The 24,387-nt window shown below is 44.7% G+C and overlaps 2 protein-coding genes across 5 annotated transcripts in view; one reads left to right on the top strand and one right to left on the bottom strand.

Annotated features, from left to right (window-relative positions):
- LRRC27 (leucine rich repeat containing 27) overlaps positions 1-8,459 on the bottom strand; it is a 321,234-nt gene extending 312,775 nt beyond the window's left edge. For both annotated transcript variants that reach the window (XM_073546396.1, XM_073546395.1), the window contains exon 1: positions 8,293-8,459. The gene's annotated coding sequence lies outside the window, so the exon portion shown is untranslated. The remainder of the gene's footprint in view (positions 1-8,292) is intronic.
- STK32C (serine/threonine kinase 32C) overlaps positions 1-24,387 on the top strand; it is a 407,303-nt gene that overhangs the window by 178,036 nt on the left and 204,880 nt on the right. For 2 of the 3 annotated variants that reach the window (XM_073546387.1, XM_073546390.1), the window contains one exon: positions 1,719-1,774. The exons of the other annotated variant lie outside the window; for it this stretch is intronic. In XM_073546387.1, the coding sequence (XP_073402488.1) occupies positions 1,719-1,774 (56 nt within the window). Of the gene's footprint in view, positions 1-1,718; positions 1,775-24,387 lie in introns of those variants that run through there. 3 annotated transcript variants of the gene reach the window in all.

Here is a 24,387-nt window from a genome sequence, read left to right as displayed (position 1 = left end):
TCAACCTTCATAGGACATTACTACTTTAGCTTTACCTTCATTGGTTTCAGATAAGGTTCATGGGACAAGCAGGTAAAAGAGGCATGCGGGGAAAGAACGGACGACGGCCGTTTCGCGTACTCGATTCCTCTTGGACCCGTAGAAGCATTGAGTACGTGAAACGGCCATCGTCTGGTTACTCCCCGTATGCCTCTTTTACCTGCCTGTCCCATGAACCTTATTTGAAACCGATGAAAGTTGAATAAAGGACTTTGTTTAACAGCTAACGGGTGAGTGCTGAATCTCTATTCCTTCTTTTTTGATGTTCACAAGATGTATTTTCCTGATGCTGAGCACCATATACCCATAGCTTAAAAACCGCTAGTTATCAGCCGTATGTAATCCCTATCCATAGGCGTTTGGATTTATTGCCTTAGTGCCATTCATTTTCTCTTCACATTTGGCGTAAAGCAGAGCTGGGATTGTCGTGGGACATATAGTAAAGCTAAAGTAGTAATGTCCTATGATGTGGTAATGAGTAGAGATGAGCGACTTTGCCTTTTTCGACCCGTTTCGCTCAACTCTAGTAATGAGTGTCCGCGTGAGCTGGCCTATAATCTCCCAGTTCTGCTGAGCAAAACTCTGTTGTATTTATGTCTTTACTTTCATACAGTGTCTAGTTTTCATCCTGTATCAGGTGCCACACTACAGAGCGATTCTCCCCAAATAAGAGTCAAATTAAGCTCTGCGTGCCTCTCTATAGCCTCTGCTGTATGTATGAGACCTAATACACAAAATAACCATACCATATAAAGCAAAGCCCTAGCTATGCTCATTACTTTACAGATAGGATTTTTGTTAATACACCATTAAGGGGTTAATGGTTTCACGGACGGTTCTATTTTTCTCGTATTGTCTGAACTTGGCAGAAATTCTGCACTTGTAGAGGAATGGAGCTGGTAAAAGGATCCCTGGAGGGAGAGTTGAAATCTGTGATCCTTGGGCCTCTGAATTCTGAACAAAAGCTTCTTCTGTGGATATTGTTAGAAGAGGCCGGATAATGGCTGACAATACACCGCACCTGCTGGAGGAATAATTCAAATAATGTTCAGTTGCTTTCCTTTCTGGTCATTCCAGAATAAAATAAGTGAATACATAGAATTCATCAATGCAGAAAAATGGAGCGGGTCCATGTCTACTGAGAATCTGAAACAATCTTTCCTTTGCCTTATTATACTATGTACTATCTATCTATCTATCTATCTATCTATCTATCTATCTATCTATCTATCTATCTATCTATCTATCTATCTATATCTATCTATCTATATCTATTACCTATCATCTATCTATTATCTATCTATATATTATCTATCTATTATCTATCTATCTATCTTTCCATTTATTTCAATACATGCACACTATATAAAATATCGCACTATTCCCAAGAAGGAGCATTGTATGGCATATAAGCCTCCCTATACTGGCATGTCACTCTCCACAAGGAGAAATGTTCCCCCCTATTCCCATTATTTTTGCTTTTTTTTGCATTTTACTTTAGTGCCAACTCTTGCAGAAAGCATCAAAAAAATAAAAATAAAATTAGGACACCTAAATGGGCCTGTGCATACTATATTAGGATGGCCATGAAGATAATACGCCTGTAGTTTAGGGCTGTGGCATTAACATTATGACATTATGATTACAGTCAATTAATTCAGATTTTATTCTCCTTCTAGTGAACTTGGATCATTTTCAGATTCTCCGGGCAATTGGGAAAGGAAGCTTCGGCAAGGTAAAGGCATTTTTTTTCTTGAAAGTGTGAACGCTATTGCTATGTCCTAAGGATGACTTTACCGCCTTGACTGCATTGTAAAGTGTCCCGACCTGAGATCATTATCCAGATTTTCCAACCACACTCTATGAAAGCTGTAAAGCCCTGAGACGAAGAACTGGTTTATTATAATTAGTTATTGCCCCTTTTGGACCTTGATTATATTTTCTATTACTTCTCCACAAAGTTTATAAGTTCCGATGCCAAGATTCTATGTCATTTTTAATTTATTTTATTTACTTGATTACTGTTTTGACAACAGATTTATGACAATTTGTGTTCTTGGTTGCGATCGCCTCTGCCATTATAAGGGTATTGGATAAAACTGAAAAGGAAAGAGCGCAATAGGGTCTTATCCGAGTGGAAGATAGAATAAATTCAAATGGAATCTACTCACCTTTCCCAGAACGAATAAAAGCATGTAAATCAATGTCAGCCTGCTGCACGCCCGAGGTTCACAACCGTGACCGCCAATATAATTCCTTTTGGATTTTTTGGCGCCTAAATTCAAATAATGAATGTATATAACCAGAGAAGGCTGTATCTGTCCACTATATGTCATTCCCTGAAGAAGAAGTGGCTTTTCACTTTGAAACGCGTTGGGAATAAAGAGTTAAAAAGATTTCCATGTGGTGACTTTATCCTGGTCTCAGCAGCGCACAGTAAGCCTAAATATTTATCCAAAAGGAATTATAAGGGTATTGAATTTGGTGAAGGATAACCTAGTAATCCGGCTACGATATGTTACTATAATTAAAGATAATTTGTCAGCAGAATTGAACCCTATAAACTAAAGACATGGCCATAATGGTGCTGTGATGCTGATTGATATGATAACTGATATGAAGGGATCCGCTCAGTCGTTGTTTAATGCTCACCTTATGAAATTTTCATAAAATGATATCTTGTGTGCTTTGGGGTGGAACATTGGGGCGGAGTCTTCTTGTTCCCCGCCCCCATCAGCTTCCTCTTGTAGAGATCGCCGATTATTCAATGACCTGCCTTTTTAAAATTCCTCACCGCCACCATCATTGTGTGGGCAAGCACATGCAAAGTGGGAGCCGGCATCCTGTGTGCAGGACGTCAATGAAATAGCGCATGCGCAGACCAAGATTTCGGCTCTGAACTGAGACATCTCAATTTGCGCATGCACCGCCTCCAGAGCCATTTAATTGAACTCCTGCGCACAGGAAGCCAGCTCCCACTGTGCATGCGCCGCCCAATCAATGATGGCAGTGGCAGCATGGAATTTTAAACTGTAAGGCAAAGACAGCAACCAAAAAAAAAATTGGAGATAGATTTGAGATTGTTTTGTCCTTAAAAACATTAGGCTAAAAATGATTGTTGTAGAAAAATGGGATGGATGTTCACTTTAATTCCTAGGCTTTATAAGGACGATTAGTTGCCTGTAAGTTGTGGGAAATCGTGGCATTTCTGCTCCTCATCCACTACATCAATATTTTGCTGAGGACAAAAGGAGGAAATAGGAGTAATGGGTGATATAGAGTAAAATCAGATATAAACTTTGTTAAATATCATGTAAAAGAGTAAAGCGCAATTTTATAACACAACACCAAGACAATACAAAAGGACCAAAGTCACCCAAAACAGGAGGCTGAAGGAGTAAAGTGTCACTAAGTATATCAAAGATAGCTACATATGGTCAGCCATTAACCGCATGGTGAGCCCAGACAGATTGACCACCAAAAGTCAAAGAAACGTCTAACAGTTGGTAACTCAATAATAAATGCTCCTGGAGGGCATAGCTTACCAACAGTATAAAGAGTGACCAAGGACCATGGACCCGATAACAAACCCCGACGCATGTTTCACTGGTATTGCACACCGCTTTCTCAAGGGGAACTTGAGAACGCAGTGTGCAATACCCGCTAAACGCGCGTCGGGGTCGGGGTTTGTTATCTGGTCCATGGTCCTTGGTCACTCTTTATACCGCTGATGTCCAATTTTCCTTTTTTCTCAGTTTTTTTTTTGTGTGATTCCAATACACACAAAGGGAATAAACATGTGTAGAACAAAACATGTGTAATTGCAATAATTTTCTGGGAAAAATACTGATTGCTGAAGATCTGACCCTTATGGTCCCCACTAATTCCAAGATTGAGGCTCTGGAACCCCCGACCGCACTCTGCTGGTCCCCATATTAAATGTTGTGGTGGTCTGCACTTTGGTTTCTCCGGCAGTTCAATGGTCAATTAATCCAATGGCGTTTGGGCAGGTGCTCCTCCACTCCATTCAAAGAGAGGCCCTACAGTGCCTAGTTTTTGTGTTTCTGAGACCCAATTTTGGGATTGCTTTCAGGCAAGCAGTCGGCCTCCCAGTGACCAGTAAGTTATTTTCTATCAAATGGATAGATGATTACCAGACATCACAACCTTACCACCTGCGCCATTATTACTGTATATGTCATTGTCCTGCCCACCAGGACTGTAACTATCGGGGGCAGTGACCAGATCTAGGTGCTTTAGGGCACACAAATTCCCCTTTGCCACATAATATAAACTTTGGGAGTTTTGGGAGTAATCCTTAAGTTAATGTGGGAGATTTGGTAATGTTCTGATAAAATTTAGGTGGAAAAAGTGCAAATCAAGCCAACCAACAATTGGAAGTACAAATAGACAAAAGCATTAACCAATGGCCGGATATTGTATCCAGCACGGGCAACTGGTGCATTTTCAGACTGTCTCTTTTAAGTTTGCAGTATCTAAATCTAGGTCAGGATTAGTAAATTTGCCCCAATGATCCTAAATTTTGGGAACATTAGGCTGTGGGATTGGGGGGGGGGGGTCACATTTTTTAGGTGGTTGTGTTATTATCCCTGAAGCTTGGCTCATATTTAAATTCTGATTGTATCCATGTAAGAATAATGTCCGGGGAGAATTTCCCTTTAAATCGTTGTAATTTGCTTTTCTGCAATGACTTTAATAAAATATGTAACAGAATTTAACTTGACAGCGTTCCCTTGTTGCTATGGATGCATTTACCAGCTTTGAACTCCGTAAAATTATTTATAAATCTATGCAGAGCTTCTTCCCTGGAAAGCTCACAATCTAGATTCTGCACCGCGAGGTGGACTGCTCTCTGTATGGGATAATATGCCGATGCCCAATTGTCCTTAAAGAGGGTCTCCATCAACACTTTATTAATGATCCGAGCAGTCAGAATCAGACCAGAACCTTTGCTTAATCCTCTCTCATTTGAAAAAAAAGCGTAAGCTTAAACTTGACAGCCTGAAAACGCGCAACATTTCTCGTACGCTTGCCGATTAATTTGACTCTCCTATAGACATTTTTACATAACTTAATACCACCTCTTTGTTGGCCAATTATTTAAGCCAAATTGTGGTATATGTTGGCTCATTTAAAGCCACATGTCAAGTCTCACCCGGAGGTTCGATTAAGCAGCTCTTATGCAGAGGGCAATAGCGCGGCAGTAAGATCAAGTTGGAACTGCGATGGCAAAAGTGTCTGAACTGGAATAACCACTGCCGATGGTAACCGATGGATGAAACCAGGTGACCAAGGATATTTCTATAATTCTATATTTCTAGTGTGTAGTAAAGATCATATAAAAGGGGGGAAACAAAGGACCCCACATGTATCGTTGGTATTGACCCCCGAGGAAGCTGTCATCACCAGTGATACGTGTAAAGACTAGTGATGATTAATTGTGCTCAAATATGGATTTATTTGAGCATGCTTGGGTTCTAACCGAGTGCCTTCGACATGCTCGAATAATATGTTCTAGTCCCCACAGCTGCATGTCTCACATCTGTTAAACAGCCGCAACATATGCAGGGATTGCCTGTTTGACAGCCATGAGACATGCTGGTGCGGGGACTCAAACATATTATTCGAGCATACTGAAGACACGGGCATGATAACACCTTCTCCGAGCACGTTCGCTTATCACTTGTTAGGAACGGTGGAACGCACTAAATAAAAATATAAATAAAGTGTGTTCGCCGCTCGGGGTCCACCGTGCAGTAGGTGAAATAACCGCTGCTAAGTGGTGGCAGGAGCAATATGGCGGAACTGCACACAGGATAAAACTCCACCCAGGTGCGCAGAGCAATCTCAGTTAAACTCACGGAGATGCCAAAAGTGCAAACAAATAACTGAGCCTGTTGTAATTACAGTACTCAGTAAAAAACGCACACACGGTATACGGTCACAGGAGTAGCCCCAGACGGCGGCACTATGTCGGTCTAGACCTACCGTGTGCGCGGCGTTGCAACTGCGAACGCAAAGGAGGCTGCTACTGCAGCGCGACATGGACACTGCCACCAAACGACAAAGGCAAGGCGCAAGCGCAATGTCAGACACTAGCAGCTGTGCAAGTTGAAGCAGAGGAGCGCTGGCGCTGAAACTAACTCAGTCCCTATTCACATGCGTAATATCAGAGGGAAGGGGTTTCAAATGAGTCAGTCACCAGAATCATGCATCCGTCCTCATACACACAGCAGCAAGCATGACTATACTAGCGCATGGCAGAACAGCCATGCGCGCCTTTTATAGTAACCGGGACCTTCTGCATGCTTCCAGATCTCTGAGATGGACCAATGAGAACTGGAGCGGGACTTGAGCACATGACTCCCGATCTCCAATGGGAGATCGTCCCATGAGCATGCCCAGTAAGAGGACAGAAGGACAGCCTCAGGAGAGATTTGCTGCAAGGCAATCTCCTCTGCAATCTCCTCTGCAGTGGAAAAATAGGAGGAGAGTGCAGAATGTGAGGATCTGGATCCCTGCTGAGTAAACGCAGGAATCCGACTCCTAACATCACTATTACGGACCTTAGTTCCCCCCTTTTATATGATCTTTACCTATACTCCACTCAACTTTATAGCCTTGGTCTCCTGATTTCATTCATCATTTATCATCAGCGGCGCAGTGAATCCCATTTCTTCATTCTACTTCTCTTCGGATCTACTCGTGGATCTGCAGCAGTCGACACTGTCAGCTACTTGAGCTGTTGTGTTTCACACAACTCTATCAGGTGAGCATTTCCCAGCACCTTGATTCCCTTTTTTTTAAGACCCTATTATCTTTTCTCATTTTTCCAGTTTTTTCCTTCATTGAACTGGAATAAAGGCACCTGGTATACACACAGAAAATTCAGCAATGTACAACCGATGCAAAAGAGTTGTATTTTGGTGGTAGGACTGGCATAGCGCAGAGTTGAATCGGTAATGAGAAATTTGGTTAGCAGATCTGAGTCAGCAACTGAGTTCTGTGTAGCAGAGCTGAGTTTGTAACAGAGTTCAATGTGGCTGAACAACACAATGATGTAGAAGAGTGCAGAGTAGTAGCAAAGATGCCTGCTAAGTAAATACTCAGGCAACAACCTGCCGTCTGAGCCAGATAGAATGACGTCACCGAAGCCGATGCAACCCTATGCACAAAAGAGAAGAGAGATTTGGTGGCAAAAGATGGAGGACTCAGTGTCCAGCGCAGGGTCTAGGACATTTGAGCAACACTACATTCCACATCCATCTAAGCATCTCCCCTCTCAATAAAACTACCCACCTTTTCCTATTTTCTTTTTATTATCTTGTGGGTCCCTCAACTTTAGCAAACAAGCTGGTCCATGTTTGGGAAAATTGTTGCACCTAATTAAAGACCTACCATATTTATCATGTGTTTAAAACAATGTACATTATCCGAAAATGGGGTGAGACTTAATGGTGAGAAGATGTAAGCTAGCTAAAAGGGGGAAAGGCTCAAAAATTTGACAAGGTTTGTCAGAATGTAGACACAAAGAAAGTGGCACAAATTAGCCAACCAAGAAATAGACCTTTTTCTGCATAAGCCATTGGGATTTGCGAAAAATTTGGCACATTTGAAGACTCTTAAGACCTTGTTATTACGAGACATTGCAGCCTTACCACCTGTGCAATTATTATATGTCATTGTCCTGCCCACCAGGAATGTAACTATAGGGGGTAGGGATAACAGTCACCACCAAATCCAAATTCCCCTTTGCCACATAATAAAGCTGTAACAACATAAATCCTGCATGAAATGTTTGAGGTTTCGTTACAGATTTTATATTGTGACCCTGCTGTTTAAAGAAGTTGTTCAGGCTTGGTTTCCAAGTCTACCATATCGCAGAGAAAAGCATACAAAAGGCTGTTTTAGAATGTTATCAAACTTTACAATTTTATTAATAATACATATAATAAAAAAATATTTTGGACGATAAGTTGTTCAATACTGCAAAGGACATCATGAACAGTAGTAAAGTAGGGGTAAAGGGGAGGACCGGGTATATCAAACCCCTATAAACCACATAAAAATATATATATTATGCTGAAGTGTCCTAAAATATATGGCCACTCATATGGAGTAGAATTTAATGGATAAATAAAGTGAATTCAATATAAGTGATCAACTCTAAACAATATGAGCCACTCTAAATTAATAAAGTGCCATAGTGCAATTAAGAAGGAGAATTCTTACCCAAATAGGTCCAGATATACAGCAGCCCCGACGCGCGTTTCACGTGGGCTTCCTTGGTTTCCAAGTCTGCAGTCAATCTGTGTGACTGCACAGTGTGGTGGGCGCTGTCAGGTTTCTCCGGTGCCAAAACCAGGAGCGGGCAGGCGTGAGACTGTAAGTATGTGATTTGCATATATGCGATCACTTGCCAACTAGGCGTGCACAGCCTCACTCGCTACAAGTGAGCTGAGCGAGGCTGGACATGTCTTATTCGGAATGTGGCCGCAATTATGCAATTTGCATACTTTTGGTGTCGACACAGGAGAATCAGCACACACATTTCAGACTTAGAGTGACTGCAGACTTGCTCTCTAAGTCTGAACAACCCCTTTAATCTTTCTCCTTTGCCACCCACATAAAGTCTAGTTATTTGATATTATGGCATCATCGGGGCATGGTGTGTCTAAGGCTAAAGGTACAGGTTTCCATTTTGCCTTGGTGAGTAGAATTTCTTAGGAGACATCTCAAAGTCTTTCTTCTAGGTCATCATGGAAATTTCATACATTTACAGACATCTCCTCCAAATTTAATTTCCGACTACCTAGTTACAGCATCCCTATAAACAATGCATTCTGCAAAACTGTCGTCACAAATAAAGGTAAATAAGAGCTAAATGACAGGTATAAAAGGCAACCACACCATGTGATTTAGTGAAATTATAATGCGCACTTACAATACTATACAAATGTAACTACCTCGCTGTGGGCAAGCAGTGAGTCAATATTGAGTACAATTGAGCGCACTGTGATTACTGAGTGCATTGACTGGGTATTACTATCTGTAATACATTTAGCAAATTCAATTACACATTATAATGTTGAAGTGAAATTCTGCACTTATGAATCATTGTATGTTTCTATTGCCGTCTCTTCTGAGACACAATGTTTACTGCGTGCTAGGGACCTTCCAGAGTGTTTCACACCTTGTCGGAAAAGGAAAAATATTATGATTAAATTCAGAAACTCTAATTTATCTCTTATGTTCAGTTTAATGTGTGTTTACATAATATGGTTCGGGTTAGGAGAAATTATTCAGCAGAAGTTGTTTTCTATATTTTTATTGATTTTTTTTTTAAGCCTGTAGGAGTTCAGAGCTAAGACCCTTGACCCTGGTATCTGTCACGTAAGAAGACACCTGCAAAATAAATGGTGCTTGATAGGGGAGAACTCTTAGGCTGGGTGTACACGTAGTGTTGCTTGCGTTTTCTCGGCGTTTTCGAACGCGCGATTTTGCCATGAAAGCGAAAAAAAAAAAAACATCCCATGCAATCCTATGGCATTCCGCACATGCTGTGCTAATGCTGCGTATTTTTCCACGGTGGAATTGCATCGCGGAAAAATACGCAGCATGTTCATTCTTTGTGCAGAATCGCGGGAATAAACGCACACATAGGAATGCATTGTTCCACTTATTTTCCGTATGTGGCTGTGCCCACAATGTGAAAAGTAAGCGGAAAATTTGAGGATGGTACTCACGGTCTGGAGGAGAGGATATTCTTCTCCAGGACCTGGGTACCATATCCCTGTTATAAATAGAATTAAAATAAAAAATCATCATATTCTCACCTTCCGGCGTCCCTCGCAGGGTCACCAAGCCTCAGCGATGCTCCCGGCAAGTCCCGTTCCCAGGGATGTCTTGCGACAATGACCTTTGATGACATTGCAGTCTCGCGATACCGTCGCGGTCTCGTGAGACCGCGACATCATCAAAGGTTATTGTCGCAAGGCATCCCTGGGAACGAGACTTGCCGGGAGCATCGCGAGGATTGGGAACGCTGTGCGGGACGCCGGAAGGTGAGAAGATCATGATTTTTTATTTTTTTTTATTTTAAACTTTATATCTTTTTATTACTGAGGCTGCATAGGCAGCCTCAACAGTAAAAAGTTGGTCACACTAGTCAAACACTATGTCGAACACTATGTCAATCAGTTTTCCAAGCGATGCTACAGATCGCTTGGAAAACGCTAGTTTTTCCTCAGGAAATAGGCGGGAATTTAAAATGCGGATTTCTCGAATATTTCCCATGGCATGGAATTCCAGACGTGTGCACATAGCCTTAAAGATTACACATTTGAGTCCAGGATTACACCTTTGCTTACGCCTTTATTAATTAGGTGGGAAACAAAAATTAGCATTTGGAAGATTCCTCTCTTAATGGTTCATGCACACAATGGTAAAAATCAGACAAGTGCAATCCATTGATTTGAGGGCTAGCATTCCTCCCATATTATTCTATGGGGCCATGCAATTGTCTAAGTAAAAAGATTGCAACATGCACAAGTTGCATCGAATTATAGGATAGCACTCGGCCATTCATGTCTATGGGTGTGTGGGAAAAATCAAACCAATTAGCCATGTAATTCAAGGTTGTGCTGATTCCTCCAAAACATTAGCGGCTTTCTACTGTGACCAACAGAGCATGGTGACAAGCAAAGGACAACTCTTCCTCCTTAACATGAGAGATAATCCTAATGGAATAAACCCTTTAAAGGGAAAATATCAGCACATTTGTATATATGGAACTAGGAGTATGGCTGTATAGACACTTGTTCCCTAAGGATGATACCTGAGCCACCACCTGCATACTGGTCAGATGTATGGGCCCTTGTAGTGTTCTAGATCCTATAAAGACATACGTGTTTGCTCTCCCCGATGTAATAGTGTCCTCTGTTCTGCCTGTTTCCTGTAATAATATCCCCATTGTGGCCCCATTCCTGTAATAATGTCTCTCATCCTAGGCCCCTGAATGTATAATGTCCCCTGTTCTGTTATAACATCCACTGTCCTTGCCCTCTTATTGTCACATCCCCGTCAGACCCGGGGCCTGCTGTCCCGGCCTCGGCCACTAGGAGGCGCCGGAGTGTCACGTCCCCGTCAGACCCGGGGCCTGCTGTCCCGGCCTCGGCCACTAGGAGGCGCCAGAGTGTCACGTCTCCATCAGACTCGGGGCCTGCGGTCCCGGCCTCGGCCACTAGGAGGCGCCGGAGTGTCACGTCGCCGTCAGACTCGGGGCCTGCTGCCCCGGCCTCGGCCACCAGGAGGCGCCGGACTGTCACATCGCCGTCAGACTCGGGGCCTGCTGTTCCTGCTTCGGCCACTGGGAGGCGCCATGGATCACCCCCGAGTAATGGCGGTGACAGAGAAGGGGCTCCTGCGTTGGCATCTGGTAGACGCAGGCTCCGCTCCTCTGTCAGTCATGAAGGGGTTGGTGCATCACCATCTGGCCTGGTCCTGGGGGCGGTCCAGATGACATCATCAGTCCAGGAGCCTGTGAGGGATGACCTGATCCCTCAAATACCTTGGGACTGGTCTTGCAAGCCGCCGGATATATTCTTGGTTCCCCTATGTGCTTCTGTGTGATTTGCTATTGTTTGACTCTGACCTCATCCTGGATTTCTGACCTCTCTACTGCCTGCCATTTTTGTACCTCTGCTACTATCTCGGTTTGTGACCTTGGCCTGGACTATCGACTCTGCCACTGCCTGCCGTTCCTGTACCTCCGCAGCTCTCCCAGTTTCTGACTACGTTTTTGGTTTCCTGCCTTCTATATTGGCGACCGTCCTGCTCTGGTCCACTGCTCCGCTAGACAGCTACCCCCTGGGTCTTGCTACAATTCCAGATCCCTGTATAGGGGTTAAGGGTCTCGGGGTTTCTCGGGGTGCTGTCCCTACTGCAGTCCAGATCCACGGACGGACGTCACATTATATCCGGCCACAAAAACTGCTTCTTGCGTATATATCCATCATATACAAAAGCAGTCTCCCTGAACTTTTTTTTTTTCCTTTCCTTCTCCTGCCTGAGCTGATTTTTGGCCTAAACACCTGTTACTTGCTTCAGTGCACAGTCTGGAGGATCACTTTCATCTTCCTGCACCAGCATGTTGCAGTCTGGAGTCTTCAGGGAGAAAGCTGAACGTCAGAGATCCATACTGCTGGGACATCGGCCTCTGGGCAGCTCTGGCCATGGTTGCCCAGGGGCTCAGGTACTGCCCGCAGATGTGGATAAAGTTTTATTACCTATCTCTTTTTCATTTGGTCAGAAAACTCTGTGTTTAAAAGCTTATGTGGATAGTGGATCTGAAGGAAATTTTATGGATTCTTTGACTGCTAGGAATCTTGGTGTACCACTACTAAAACTTAATGCCCCTATTAAAACAACGGCTATTAATGGCACATCTATTATTCAGGAGGGGGTTAAATTTGTTACTGCCAAAATTGCTATGTCTGTGGGAGCATTACATACTGAGCTTGTGTTATTTTTGTGATGGACAATTTATCCTCTGCAGTTATTCTGGGTATGCCGTGGTTACGCCAGCACAATCCTGTCATTGACTGGCACCTGGCTGATGTTGTACGCTGGTGTTCGCAGTGTCAGGATAATTGCATATCCTTGGCAGTAAACCAAGTTAAGGTTAAACCCCCTTCATACCGTTTGCTCTCAGGGACTATGAAGATGTCTTTTCTATTGTAGAATCTGAGACGCTTCCCCCTCACAGAGAGTATGATTGCCCTATAGATCTGATTCCGGATGCCTGTCTCCCTAAAGGGAGAATATGTAATCTCTCCGCTCCAGAGCATCAGACCATGAATGACTATATTGCAGACAGCTTAAAAAAAAGGGTTTATTAGACCATCCATTTCACCAGTTGGGGCCGGGTTCTTCTTTGTGGAGAAGAAAGATGGGGGTCTCAGACCCTGCATTGATTACCGGGAATTAAACGCAATCACTATAAAGAACCAGTATCCGCTTCCACTCATCCCTGATCTTTTTAATCAGCTAATGGGAGCCCGTTGGTTTACTAAACTTGACCTCCGGGGGGCATATAATCTGGTCCGCAAAAGAGATGGCGATGAGTGGAAAACCGCGTTTAATACACCCCTTGGCCATTTTGAGTACCTTGTAATGCCGTTCGAACTCAGTAACGCACCGGCCGTGTTTCAAAACTTTGTTAATGATATTTTCAGAGATATTTGTGGGGTGTATGTCATTGTGTATTTGGATGAGATTCTGATTTACTCTGCTGACCCTGTGACACGCTCAACATGTCTGTTCTGTGCAGCAGAGACTGCGAGAACACTCCTTGTTTGCTAAACTGGAGAAATGTGTCTTTTTTTTGCAGAGGAGGTACAGTTTTTGGGGTACATGGTCTCAGGCAAAGGGTTCCGCATGGATCCTGCCAAGATCCAACCTATTAAAGCTTGGGTGCAACCCAAATCGCTAAAAGTGCTGCATCGATTTTTGGGGTTTGCTAATTACTACCGCAAGTTCATCAGGGGTTTCTCAGAAATTGCCAAACCACTCACGGACTTGACCCGGAAAGGGGCAGACGTGGTCAATTAGAACCCTGAGGCAATTCAGGCATTATCTACTCTAAAGGAGTGCTTTGTGGCCAATCCAGTTTTGGTCCAGCCTGATCTGGACCGCCCATTTATTGTAGAAGTAGATGCCTCTGAAGTCGGAGTGGGAGCAGTGCTATCACAAGGCACTGCATCCCTCACTCGGCTTCGCCCATGTGCTTTTTTTCCCCGCAAATTCTCTGCCACTGAGAGAAACTATGATATAGGTAATTGGGAATTATTGGCAATTAAATGGGCCTTCGAGGAATGGCGCCACTTCCTCAAAGGCGCCAAACATAAGATCACTGTAATTACTGATCACAAGAATCTGACGTACCTGGAGTCAGATAAAAGACTAAATCCTAGACAGGCAAGGTGGGCCTTGTTCTTTTCTAGGTTTGATTTTTTAATCACCTTTCGCCCTGGTACGAAAAATGTGAGGGCCGATGCCCTCTCTCGCAGTTTTTGCCCCTCACAAGCCAAGGACTGTGAAGCAGTCCTGATGTAGGCCAATGGGATCGTTGTGTCGGCAGTGTCTTTGGACCTTCTGGAAGAGATCCGTAGGTCCCCAGAACAAGCTCCTGACACTACGCCCCCCCCAAAATTGTTCGTCCCAGCTACATTTCGCTTACAAGTTCTTAAAGAATCGCATGACTCTGTTCTGGCAGGCCATCCTGGTCTCAATAATACCACCAGACTGGTAACTAGGAACTTTTGGTGGCCGACGGTGGTTAAGGACTGTAAAGACTATGTTTTAGCGTGTGAAGTCTGTGCCCGCGCCAAGTCCACCCACAATCGCCCTGCCGGCTAGCTCCAGTCCTTGCCCACCCCTGAAAGTCCATGGACCCACATCTCCATGGACTTCATTACGGACCTGCCCCCCTCAGATGGGAAAACATGTATCTGGGTGGTGGTGGACAGGTTCAGCAAACAGAGTCATTTTGTCCCCTGTCTGGGTTACCTAATTCCGAAACTTTGAGTAAACTGTTCATTGTACATGTGGTACGTCTTCACGGTGCTCCGGTGAATATTGTGTCCGAGAGGGGTACCCAGTTCGTCTCGAAATTCTGTAGGGCGTTCTGCAAACGCATTGGTATTGAGTTATCCTTCTCCTCTGCCTACCACCCCGAAACCAATGGTCAAACCGAGCGTACCAACCAGGCTCTGGAGCAATACCTCCGCTGTTATGTGTCAGAACATCAGTCCGATTGGGTGGAACATCTGCCATTAGCTGAGTTTGCCCTAAATAAATGATACCAGGACTCCATTAAGACTACCCCCTTTTTCTGCAATCATGGACTACATCCGCAGTGTCGGAGCTCCCTGGGGTAGAGAAAAATATACATCGCTTAAAAACGATTTGGTCTGAGGTAAACTCGAACTTGAAAGGGGCCCAGGTTAGACAGGCTTCGGCTGCGAACAGATGGCGATCCAAGGGGCCGCACCTGGGAGTTGGAGACAAGGTTTGGCTCTCTACCAAAAACATCAAGCTTAAAGTGCCGTCTGCTAAACTGGGTCCCAGATTTATTGGCCCCTACGAAATTATAGAGGTGATTAACCTGGTAGCCTTCCGTATAAAACTTCCTCAGTCATTTAAATTGCCCAACGTGTTCCACAAGTCTCTCCTCAAGCTGTATCGCTCCCCGATTCACTCTGTCCAGTCCCCTCCTCCTCCTGTTTCGGTCAGGGGTACCTTGGAGTATGAAGTCCAGGGTATCCTTGACTCCCGCCTTGCGAGAGGCTCTGTACAGTATCTTGTACACTGGAAGGGCTACGGCCCGGAGGAAAGGTCTTGGGTCCACTCGGGCAATATTCATGCCAAAGCATTAATTAGGAGATTTCATCTCCTTCACCCTGACAGGCCGGGTTTTGAGGGTCCAGAGGCCCCTCTTGGAGGGGGGGTACTGTCACATCCCCATCAGACCCGGGGCCTGCTGTCCCGGCCTCGGCCACTAGGAGGCGCCGGAGTGTCACGTCCCCTTCAGACCCGGGGCCTGCTGTCCCGGCCTCGGCCACTAGGAGGCGCCGGAGTATCACGTCGCCGTCAGACTCGGGGCCTGCTGCCCCGGCCTCGGCCACCAGGAGGCGCCAGACTGTCACATCGCCATCAGACTCGGGGCCTGCTGCTCCTGCCTCGGCCACTGGGAGGCACCGTGGTTCGCCCCCGAGTGATGGCGGCGACAGAGAAGGGGCTCCTGCGCAGGCATCTGGTGGACGCAGGCTCCGCTCTCTGTCAGTCATGAAGGGGTTGGTGCATCACCATCTGGCCTGGTCCTGGGGGCGGTCCAGATGACATCATCAGTCCGGGAGCCTGTGAGGGATGACCTGATCCCTCAAATACCTTGGGACTGGTCTTGCAAGCCGCCGGATATATTCTTGGTTCCCCTATGTGCTTCTGTGTGATTTGCTATTGTTTGACTCTGACCTCAGCCTGGATTTCTGACCTCTCTACTGCCTGCCGTTTTTGTACCTCCGCCTCTCTCTGCTTTTCGACACTGACCTCGGCCTGGATTCCTGACCCCTCTACTGCCTGACGATTTTGTACCTCTGCTACTATCTCGGTTTGTGACCTTGGCCTGGACTATCGACTCTGCCACTGCCTGCCGTTCCTGTACCTCCGCCGCTCTCCCAGTTTCTGACTACGTTTTTGGTTTCCTGCCTTCTATATTGGCGACCGTCCTGCTCTGGTCCACTGCTCCGCTAGACAGCTACCCCCTGGGCCTTGCTACAATTCCAGATCCCTGTATAGGGGTTAAGGGTCTCGGGGTTTCTCGGGGTGCTGTCCCTACTGCAGTCCAGATCCGCGGACGGACGTCACACTTATAATGTCTCCCATCCTGGGTCTCTTCATGGTATAATGTCCTCTATCCTTTAACAATTTCCCCAGTCCTGGGTCACTTCCTGGGATAATGTCCCCTTCCTTTAAAAATGTCCCCTATCCTGGGCCCCTTCCTGGTATAATTGCCCCATCCTGGTATAATGCCCCGCATCTTTTCTTGTACAATGCCCCCCATCTTGGGCCCCTTACTGGTTTAATGTTCTGTTTCTCTTTTCCAACACATAAGGAAACAGGCTACAGTAGAGAAAACAGGCTACAGATAAGCAGCAAAGCACATAAAGAGGAAATATGTACAGTACTAAAGGTATGCTGATATGAGCTACTGAATGATAGAGTCATAGACTGTAAAGGCCCTTTTACATTTAGCGATGCACCAGCGATCCGACCAGCGATCCGACCCGGTCAGGATCGCTGGTGCATCGCTAAATGATCGCTAGTGAGCTTTCACACAGAAAGATCTCACAGCGACGCAGCGCACGATACTCACCTTTCACACACAGCGATCCTGGCGTCCTCCCGCCCGCCTCCAGCGTCGCTCGTCGTCACAGCAGGAAGTCTCAGCAGGAAGCTGCCGACGAGAAATGGAGCCGGACATTCTCGCGCGATCAGCGATGGACAGCGGGGGAGCCGGTCGTTGGTAAGTATCACACATAGCGATATCGCTAGCAATATCGCTATAACGTCACAAAACCAGTGACGTTTTAGCGATATTGCTAGCGATATCGCTATGTGTAAAACCCCCTTTAGAGTTGGAAGGGATCTCCAGGGTCATCGTGTCCAACCCCCTGCTCAATGCAGGATTCACTAAACCATCTTCGACAGATGTCTGACCAGCCTTTGTTTGAAGACTTCCATTGAAGGAGAACTCACCACCTCTTGTGGCAGCCTGTTCCACTCATTGATCACCCTCACTGTCAAAATGTTTTTTCTAATATCTAATCTGTATCTTCTCACTTTCAATTTCATTCCATTGCTTCTCGTGTTTCCATGTGCAAATGAGAATAATGATGATCCCTCTACATTGTGACAGCCCTTCAGATAGTTGTTCAGATATTTGTAGACAGCTATTAAGTCTCTTCTTAGCCTTCTTTTTTGCAATCTAAACATTCCCAGATCCTTTAACTGTTCCTCGTAGGATACAGTTTGTAGTCTGCTCACTATCCTGGTATCTCTTCTGTGAACTTGCTCCAGTTTTTCAATGCCTTTTTAAAATGTGGTGCCCAGAACTGGACACAGTATTCCAGATGAGGCCTAACTAAGGAGAGATAGAGGGGGATAAATACTTTGCGTGATCTAGACTCTATGCTTCTCTTAATACATTCACTGTTGACTCATGTGCAGTCTGTAATCTATTATTATACCCAAGTTTTTTTCACGTGTTGTTGCTTAGTTCTATTCATCACATTCTATAGATGAAATTTTCGTTTTTCTTACCCAGTTGGAGAATCTTGCATTTCTCCCTGTTAAATACCATTCTATTAGTTACTGCCCATTGTTCAAGCTTATCTAGATCTTTCTGAATTCTTTCTTTGTCTTCACTAATGTTAGCTATCCCTCCTAGCTTTGCATGGTCTGCAACTTTGATTAGTTTACCTTCAGTTGCCTTATCTAGATCATTTATAAAAATGTTGAACAATGCTGGTGCCATGACAGAACCTTGTGATACCCCACGTGAAACACTTTTCCAATTGGATGTGCAACCATTTATTACCAATCTTTGAGTACAATCACTGAGCCAGTTATGAAGCCATCTAACCATAGCCTTGTCAATCCCATACTTGGTCATTTTTTCAATAATGTTATTATGAGGTACGTTATCAAATGCTTTGCTGAAGTCGAGATATACTATATCTACCGCATTTCCCTGATCCACCCAGTCAGTGATTCCATCATAGAAGGAAATTAGATTATTCTGGCATGCCTTGTTTGCTACAAACCCATGCTAGCTCTGGTTAATTACTGTATTCTTATCCAAGTCCTTGCAAACATGCTGTTTAATTATTTGTTCAAAGATCTTACCTGGTATAGAAGTAAGGCTAACTGGCCTGTAATTTTCTGACTCCATCTTCTTTCCTTTTTTGAAGGTAGGGACTACATTTGCCCTTCTCCAATCTTCTGGGACTTTTCCTGTTTTCCAGGATTTTTCAAAGATTCTGGCTAGCAAGTTAGATACACACAGAACTCACATACAGCCTGTATTACTAGGAGAGAAATTCCAACAAGGGAAAACTCTGAAACTTGGTTCAGGTTCCTTATTAGGGGATATGAAAATGAAACTGGAACCTTTTTTAAATAAAGGTACCCACTAGCATATGTAAAAATCATTTTTGCAAACCAAAGTGTCTCAGTATAATAATTAGTACAAAATGTGCTGTACAAATTAGACCTAGCGTATTATCGGATGGCCCGACTTTACATTGTTATGAATAATTAACTCAAATATTATATAGTTTTGTATGAGTTCATAATTCACATGGTTTTATATGGAATCTGTGAGCAAGAAAATCATGGCATTCTCCATCAAAGGCTAAAAGGCTAATTTATTCTGCCACATAAGCGCATGTATAGTATATCATACTTATGCCGAACTCAGGGATTCCATGCACATAGCTGAGGCATAACTCTGATATTCTTTCTGTACATGCACCAGGAAGCTGAGGATGAGCAATGCTCAGCAATGGTGACAATCTAGGAGCTATCTCAGTAGAGTTCAAATTGGTTTGCAAAACACCGAATATGAGATCACGAAATACCAATTATTTCATCATGCCATCCTCCGTTTTCTGAGACGACACACTCAAAAGGTCTTGTGTACTATATTGAGAGTCGATGCCTATATGTGAGGGTTTTCACCATTCTTCACTCCCACACACCTCTACAGACCGGGGCTTCCATACCGGAGATACAATTAAGAAAGCGTTGCCACTCACTAGTATGCACGTTGCTCAGGCTTACAAATCTATTTCTATAGCTGTGTGGGATCAGATTAAATAATGGCTTCTGCTATGCTGACAATGAAGTTACCTGCCTTTTACACGGTACACAGTGTCCTGTTATCTGTGTTCCTTCAAGGCACAGATAGGATTTTTCAATCTTTGTTTTTTTTTCTTTCTGATCATGATATATGAATATACAATAAAGAAGATCCAACCAACACTTTAAATATTAAATAGCTCTGTGACCAGATGTCACAATGCAGACGGCATACACTATTAAATAAATCTTAGGTCAGATGAGGATGCTGATGTATTTACTCCAGAAGACAGTTCCTCAGAGTCCCTCCTCCCTGCTGCTTCTTAGATCCCACACTGCTCAGTACAAGCTGCATCTGTCACTCAGACTGGGTAGCCGGAGATTGAATACACCTGGACTCAGCAGCTATTTCCTTGTATAGCTGGACTCATGTAATGCTTTTCTTAAAGGGTTGTCCAGGTCACTTTATGGGACTGCGGACTTGACATTGTTCGGTGTCAGGATTTTCTAGTGCGAGTTTGGGTGTTCATATGACCGTAAGTATGCAACATGAATATTTCCAGCCACATTCCGGATAGACATGCGCAGCCGCGCTCAATTCACTTGTATAGAGTGAGGCTGCATACTTGTGATCACATGACTGCACGCTACTGGCGCCGAGACTGGAAAATGCCAAAGTGCCTGCTGTGAGGAATCAGAAGCCTACAATCACCTAGAATTACTGCAGACTTTTGTGCCAAACCTGGACAACCCCTTTAATATTAGGATTATATAGCCATTCAGACATGTATTTTCAAAGTAAGTTCACATGCTTCATCAGGTCTAATAGATCTATTTAATAATGCAGCTTGTATTGTAAAATCTGGTGACAGATCCACTTTATGCACCCTGCAGACTGGTGAGCACGGAGTCTGTATGGAGTCACATGGAGAACTTGCAGCCTTATAATAGAACCCTAGACACACTGTGTGTTGTCATATGAGCCTCCATGCAGCATTGTATTACGGAAATGTTCTTCCCTAGATTAGATTAGAAACCACACCTTGTAAAAGTGTATCCACCTGAGCTTGCCACCATTTACTTGTATGGCTTTTTATGAAATTGAATCTATATATAGGAACAGTAGAGCCCCATAGGAGTATATTATATAGCTACAAAATTACATCTCCGAAACACCTCCAAAGGTTTAGGTCTAATGCACATTCCCTATAGTTTGTACAGTGTGGAGCAATATGGAGGTGTGACGAAACGTGAAGGATCCACACCACGCCACCACGCCTGACATCAATATTACTTCAGCAGGATCACGTGTTAAGGTCTCCCCACTTGTACCAACGTGACATTCCGCACCCCCTAGGGACATGTAAGGTTAGCTTGGCACAGTTTTACACATACCCCCCCGTCCACACGGGCCCAGGGAGGCATGGGGAGTGAGAGAAGGTGACCCACGCCGTCACTAGCGTGGCACCACGCTCACCCACAACCCTGATAGGCTGAGAGGTTTTTCCTTAGCCCCAGTGAAACAGAACCTTACAAGCCTGGTAGGAGTGCCACCAATTCCTCGTTCGATATACACCTGGTCCTTTAACGGTAATATCCGGCCAGGAACCAGCCCCCAGTAGCATGTGAGATTAGGCTTAGAAATGGACGTGTGGATTCGTGGATCGAGATAAAAGAGTAGTCCAAGATTATATTATATATTTAATTGCTTTAAAGGCACACTAGACAATACAGTATATATACACAATGGTTATACATATGTAATGGTCAGATGTGCAAATACAATAGTGGTAGAACAAAAGGTATAAGCAGAACATATAGTCAGTTACCAGTTAGATGAAAGGCCTGGCTTGTGGGGGAAGGGCTGCCGCATGGGAGGCTTGTGGTCCCCTCTGTATGTGACTTGTCCTCATGTAAGAAGAAGGACCGGGCCGTGGATATCTGCTTTGCGCCGGGTCCGGAACTGTCAGGGCTGTCTCCTTTGTTGTCTGGGAGAAAGCTTAGGGGACCGGACCAACCCTTACATCCGGGAGCAGTGGATGTGGCTAAGCTGAAAAAGCCACAGCGCGCGCGGAACAGTCTCGGCGGGAACAGACAATGCGTGGCAGGAAGAAGTGAGTGCTCAGTCCCTTGAGCACTGTAGCTGCACAGGCCCACACCAGAGCATCCCTGCTGCTACCTACAGAGATGTGCAGTGTGCCCGTTGGCCCACGCAGAGCAAGGTGCCAAACGCTTCAGGCCCGAGAGTACCGCGTGCGTGCTGCCTGAGAGAGACCGGGTGCGAGACCGGTATCTTTGCACAGACTCCCCGATGTATATTTGCCGAGCCACGTTAGGCTTTGACAGTGCTGTGAAGTACCCCCTCCACCGCCTCAGCATATGGACTAGGGGCTCAGCGGAAGGTGCCGGATACCAACCGCTGCCGCCAGAAGACAGATTATCTTGCCTACAGGATCCCAATGGAACCACCCAGCTCCAGCTGTTATTGGCACCATCATTTGCTGGCTACAGGATAAGTTGACTTCATCAAAACTGCTTCCCGTTTAATTGGTGTTCTTTCACTCAGCATATCTTTTACTACTGACGTGCCTATTTTTTCCCTCAGTTAACTGTTAACCTCCCTGTATGGAGTATACCCCTTTTAAGTAAAACTGTTAACCCTTGCTCTGTCTCCCTCCTGTCCTTCACTGCATCCCACAACCTGCTCACACTCACACGATGTATTGTCGTGACCTCCCAGAGAAAAAGCTATAGGAAATGCTTCACACAAACATTAACCCTCTGGGTCATTCCCGTCCTGACCTCTGGGTTGAACCTAAATCCCCTCCCATGGAGGTTTAGAGATAAATCTCCCAAAACCTAGGAGAGATCATAACTAATTTATGGGCGGTCCTGCTAGTGGCTGTTCTATGTATCTCCCTTCCTGTGCATGATAGAATGACTCGAGACCCAGGCATGCACTTGCCCTATTGTGGGGATCTCGGAAATATATACGATGTACAGATAGGATGTATAGTATTTCTATAACTCCTTTTTGAAATCCTAGCTGGCTGAACAAAGGACTCTGGCGACATGGCTTGGATCCACCTTCCTGTAGAAGGTTGTATACCAGCTAGCTGGAGGGTGTGAATCTTTTGTGTGAAGTTGGCCAGGTGTCGTGTTACCACAGCATGTGCTGAATGATTTTTTTTATAATTCCATGCCCAATAGTATACAGATGATTGACATGGAATTATATCTCCAATATTCTTCACAGGAGGTATTCACCTCTTGAAACTTCATGACATCCAGTCTATACCCCTTTTGTACCTATAGTTTTTACAGTGATACAGTTGACAGCATCACTATTTTGGAGCTCCAAAGATGTACAATGCTAGCAATATCAGTGCCAATGAGGAAATATCACTTTCATAAAAGAAAAATGTCACCGCAGTGGTCAATTGTGCAATGTCTGTGATTGGAAATGTGGGGATTGGTACAAAGCCGCACCGTCTCTTTGCATTGCCACACAAACTCCTTCAACCATTACCACAAGCTATACTAGTGAAAGATAGCCTCCTTGCATATGATGGGGTTTGAATAGTGATGGGCGAACCTGAACAGTAAAGTTCCATACCAAACACCTAGTATCCGTGCATGGACCCCAAACACGGACTTCTCTAGGAAGTTTATGTTGCTGTTTGAGTTCGGCACCCTGAACAGTGGCTGCTTCCCGCACTGTCATCTGTGTGATAGATTGAGAAACACCGGCAGCTCTGATCAGTGGTAAGTTAGTTACTGCTGGTCAGAGTGCTGAAGTTCCCATGCTGTCAGACAACATGTTAGCCAGTAGCTGTGACCGGCAGTAGAAAGGTTACCGCCGGTCACAGTCATCTGCTGATCAGAGAACTACTCTTACCGTCCTACACCTGCCCTAGCTCATAGCAGTGAGAGCAGGCGAGGCTGATGAGAGTATTCATCAGCCGGCGCCTGTGCTATAAATAAATAGATAAAAAAAGAATGACGTGCGGTTGCTTCTATTTTTATAACCAGCGCAGGCAATGCCAACAGCTACAGGCTGCAACCCCCAGTTATCATATTTATCATGGCTAGTTATCAAGAATAGAGGGGTCCCCACTCTGTTTTTTTAAGTTATGTAAATAAATAATTGGTGTGGGGGTCCCCCCCATTTTTGACAACCAGCCAAGCTAAAGCAGACAGTTGGGGGCTGGTATTCTCAGACTGGTAAGGGGCTATGGATTTTGGCCCTTCCAGGACTAAAAATAGCAGCCTGCAGCCGCCCAAGAAAAGGCACATCTATTAGATACGCTAATTCTTGCGCTTTGTCCGGCTCTTCCTACTTGCACTGGTGCGGTAATAGGTTTGGGGTTGATTTCAGCTGTTTTATGGCCGATGACAACAAGCCCAGGGGTTAGTAATGGAAATGCATCTGTAAGACACCCTCGTTACTAACCCCATAGTTAGATTGTAAAACAAACCCTGCCACAATAAAGTCCTTTCATTGAAATAAACATACTGACACCTTTATTTGAAGTAAAAATAAAAAGCAAAGTAACCTTTATGCCCAATCCATTGATGTCTATGTCACCTGTAAAATACCAAAAATAATTAAAAAAAGCACTATAATCAGCCTTGCCTGCTCAAGCTACTCTCAGTGACCGGTGTTAACCTTTCTACTGCCGGTCACAGCTGCTGGCTCACACACTGTCATCTCTATGACAGCGTTGGAATCATAGCGCTCTGACTGGTGGTAATGGTCTTACTGCCAATCAGAGCCCGTGTTTGCCTCGCAGTCACGTAGATGACTGCGTGGCAATCAACGGATGTTCAGGCCCCCCATTCATCTGAATGGGGTGCTGGTTTGGGTTTGAGTACTCTTCTTGTAACCAAACCTAACTTTTTTAAAAT

The sequence above is a fragment of the Dendrobates tinctorius genome, unplaced genomic scaffold (assembly GCF_039654945.1).
Source record: "Dendrobates tinctorius isolate UK_male_01 unplaced genomic scaffold, ASM3965494v1 ptg000147l, whole genome shotgun sequence".
In the NCBI taxonomy this organism is placed as follows: domain Eukaryota; kingdom Metazoa; phylum Chordata; class Amphibia; order Anura; family Dendrobatidae; genus Dendrobates; species Dendrobates tinctorius.
The sequence above is the reverse complement of the archived record's forward strand: the minus strand, read 5'-3'. Positions and strand labels throughout refer to the sequence as shown.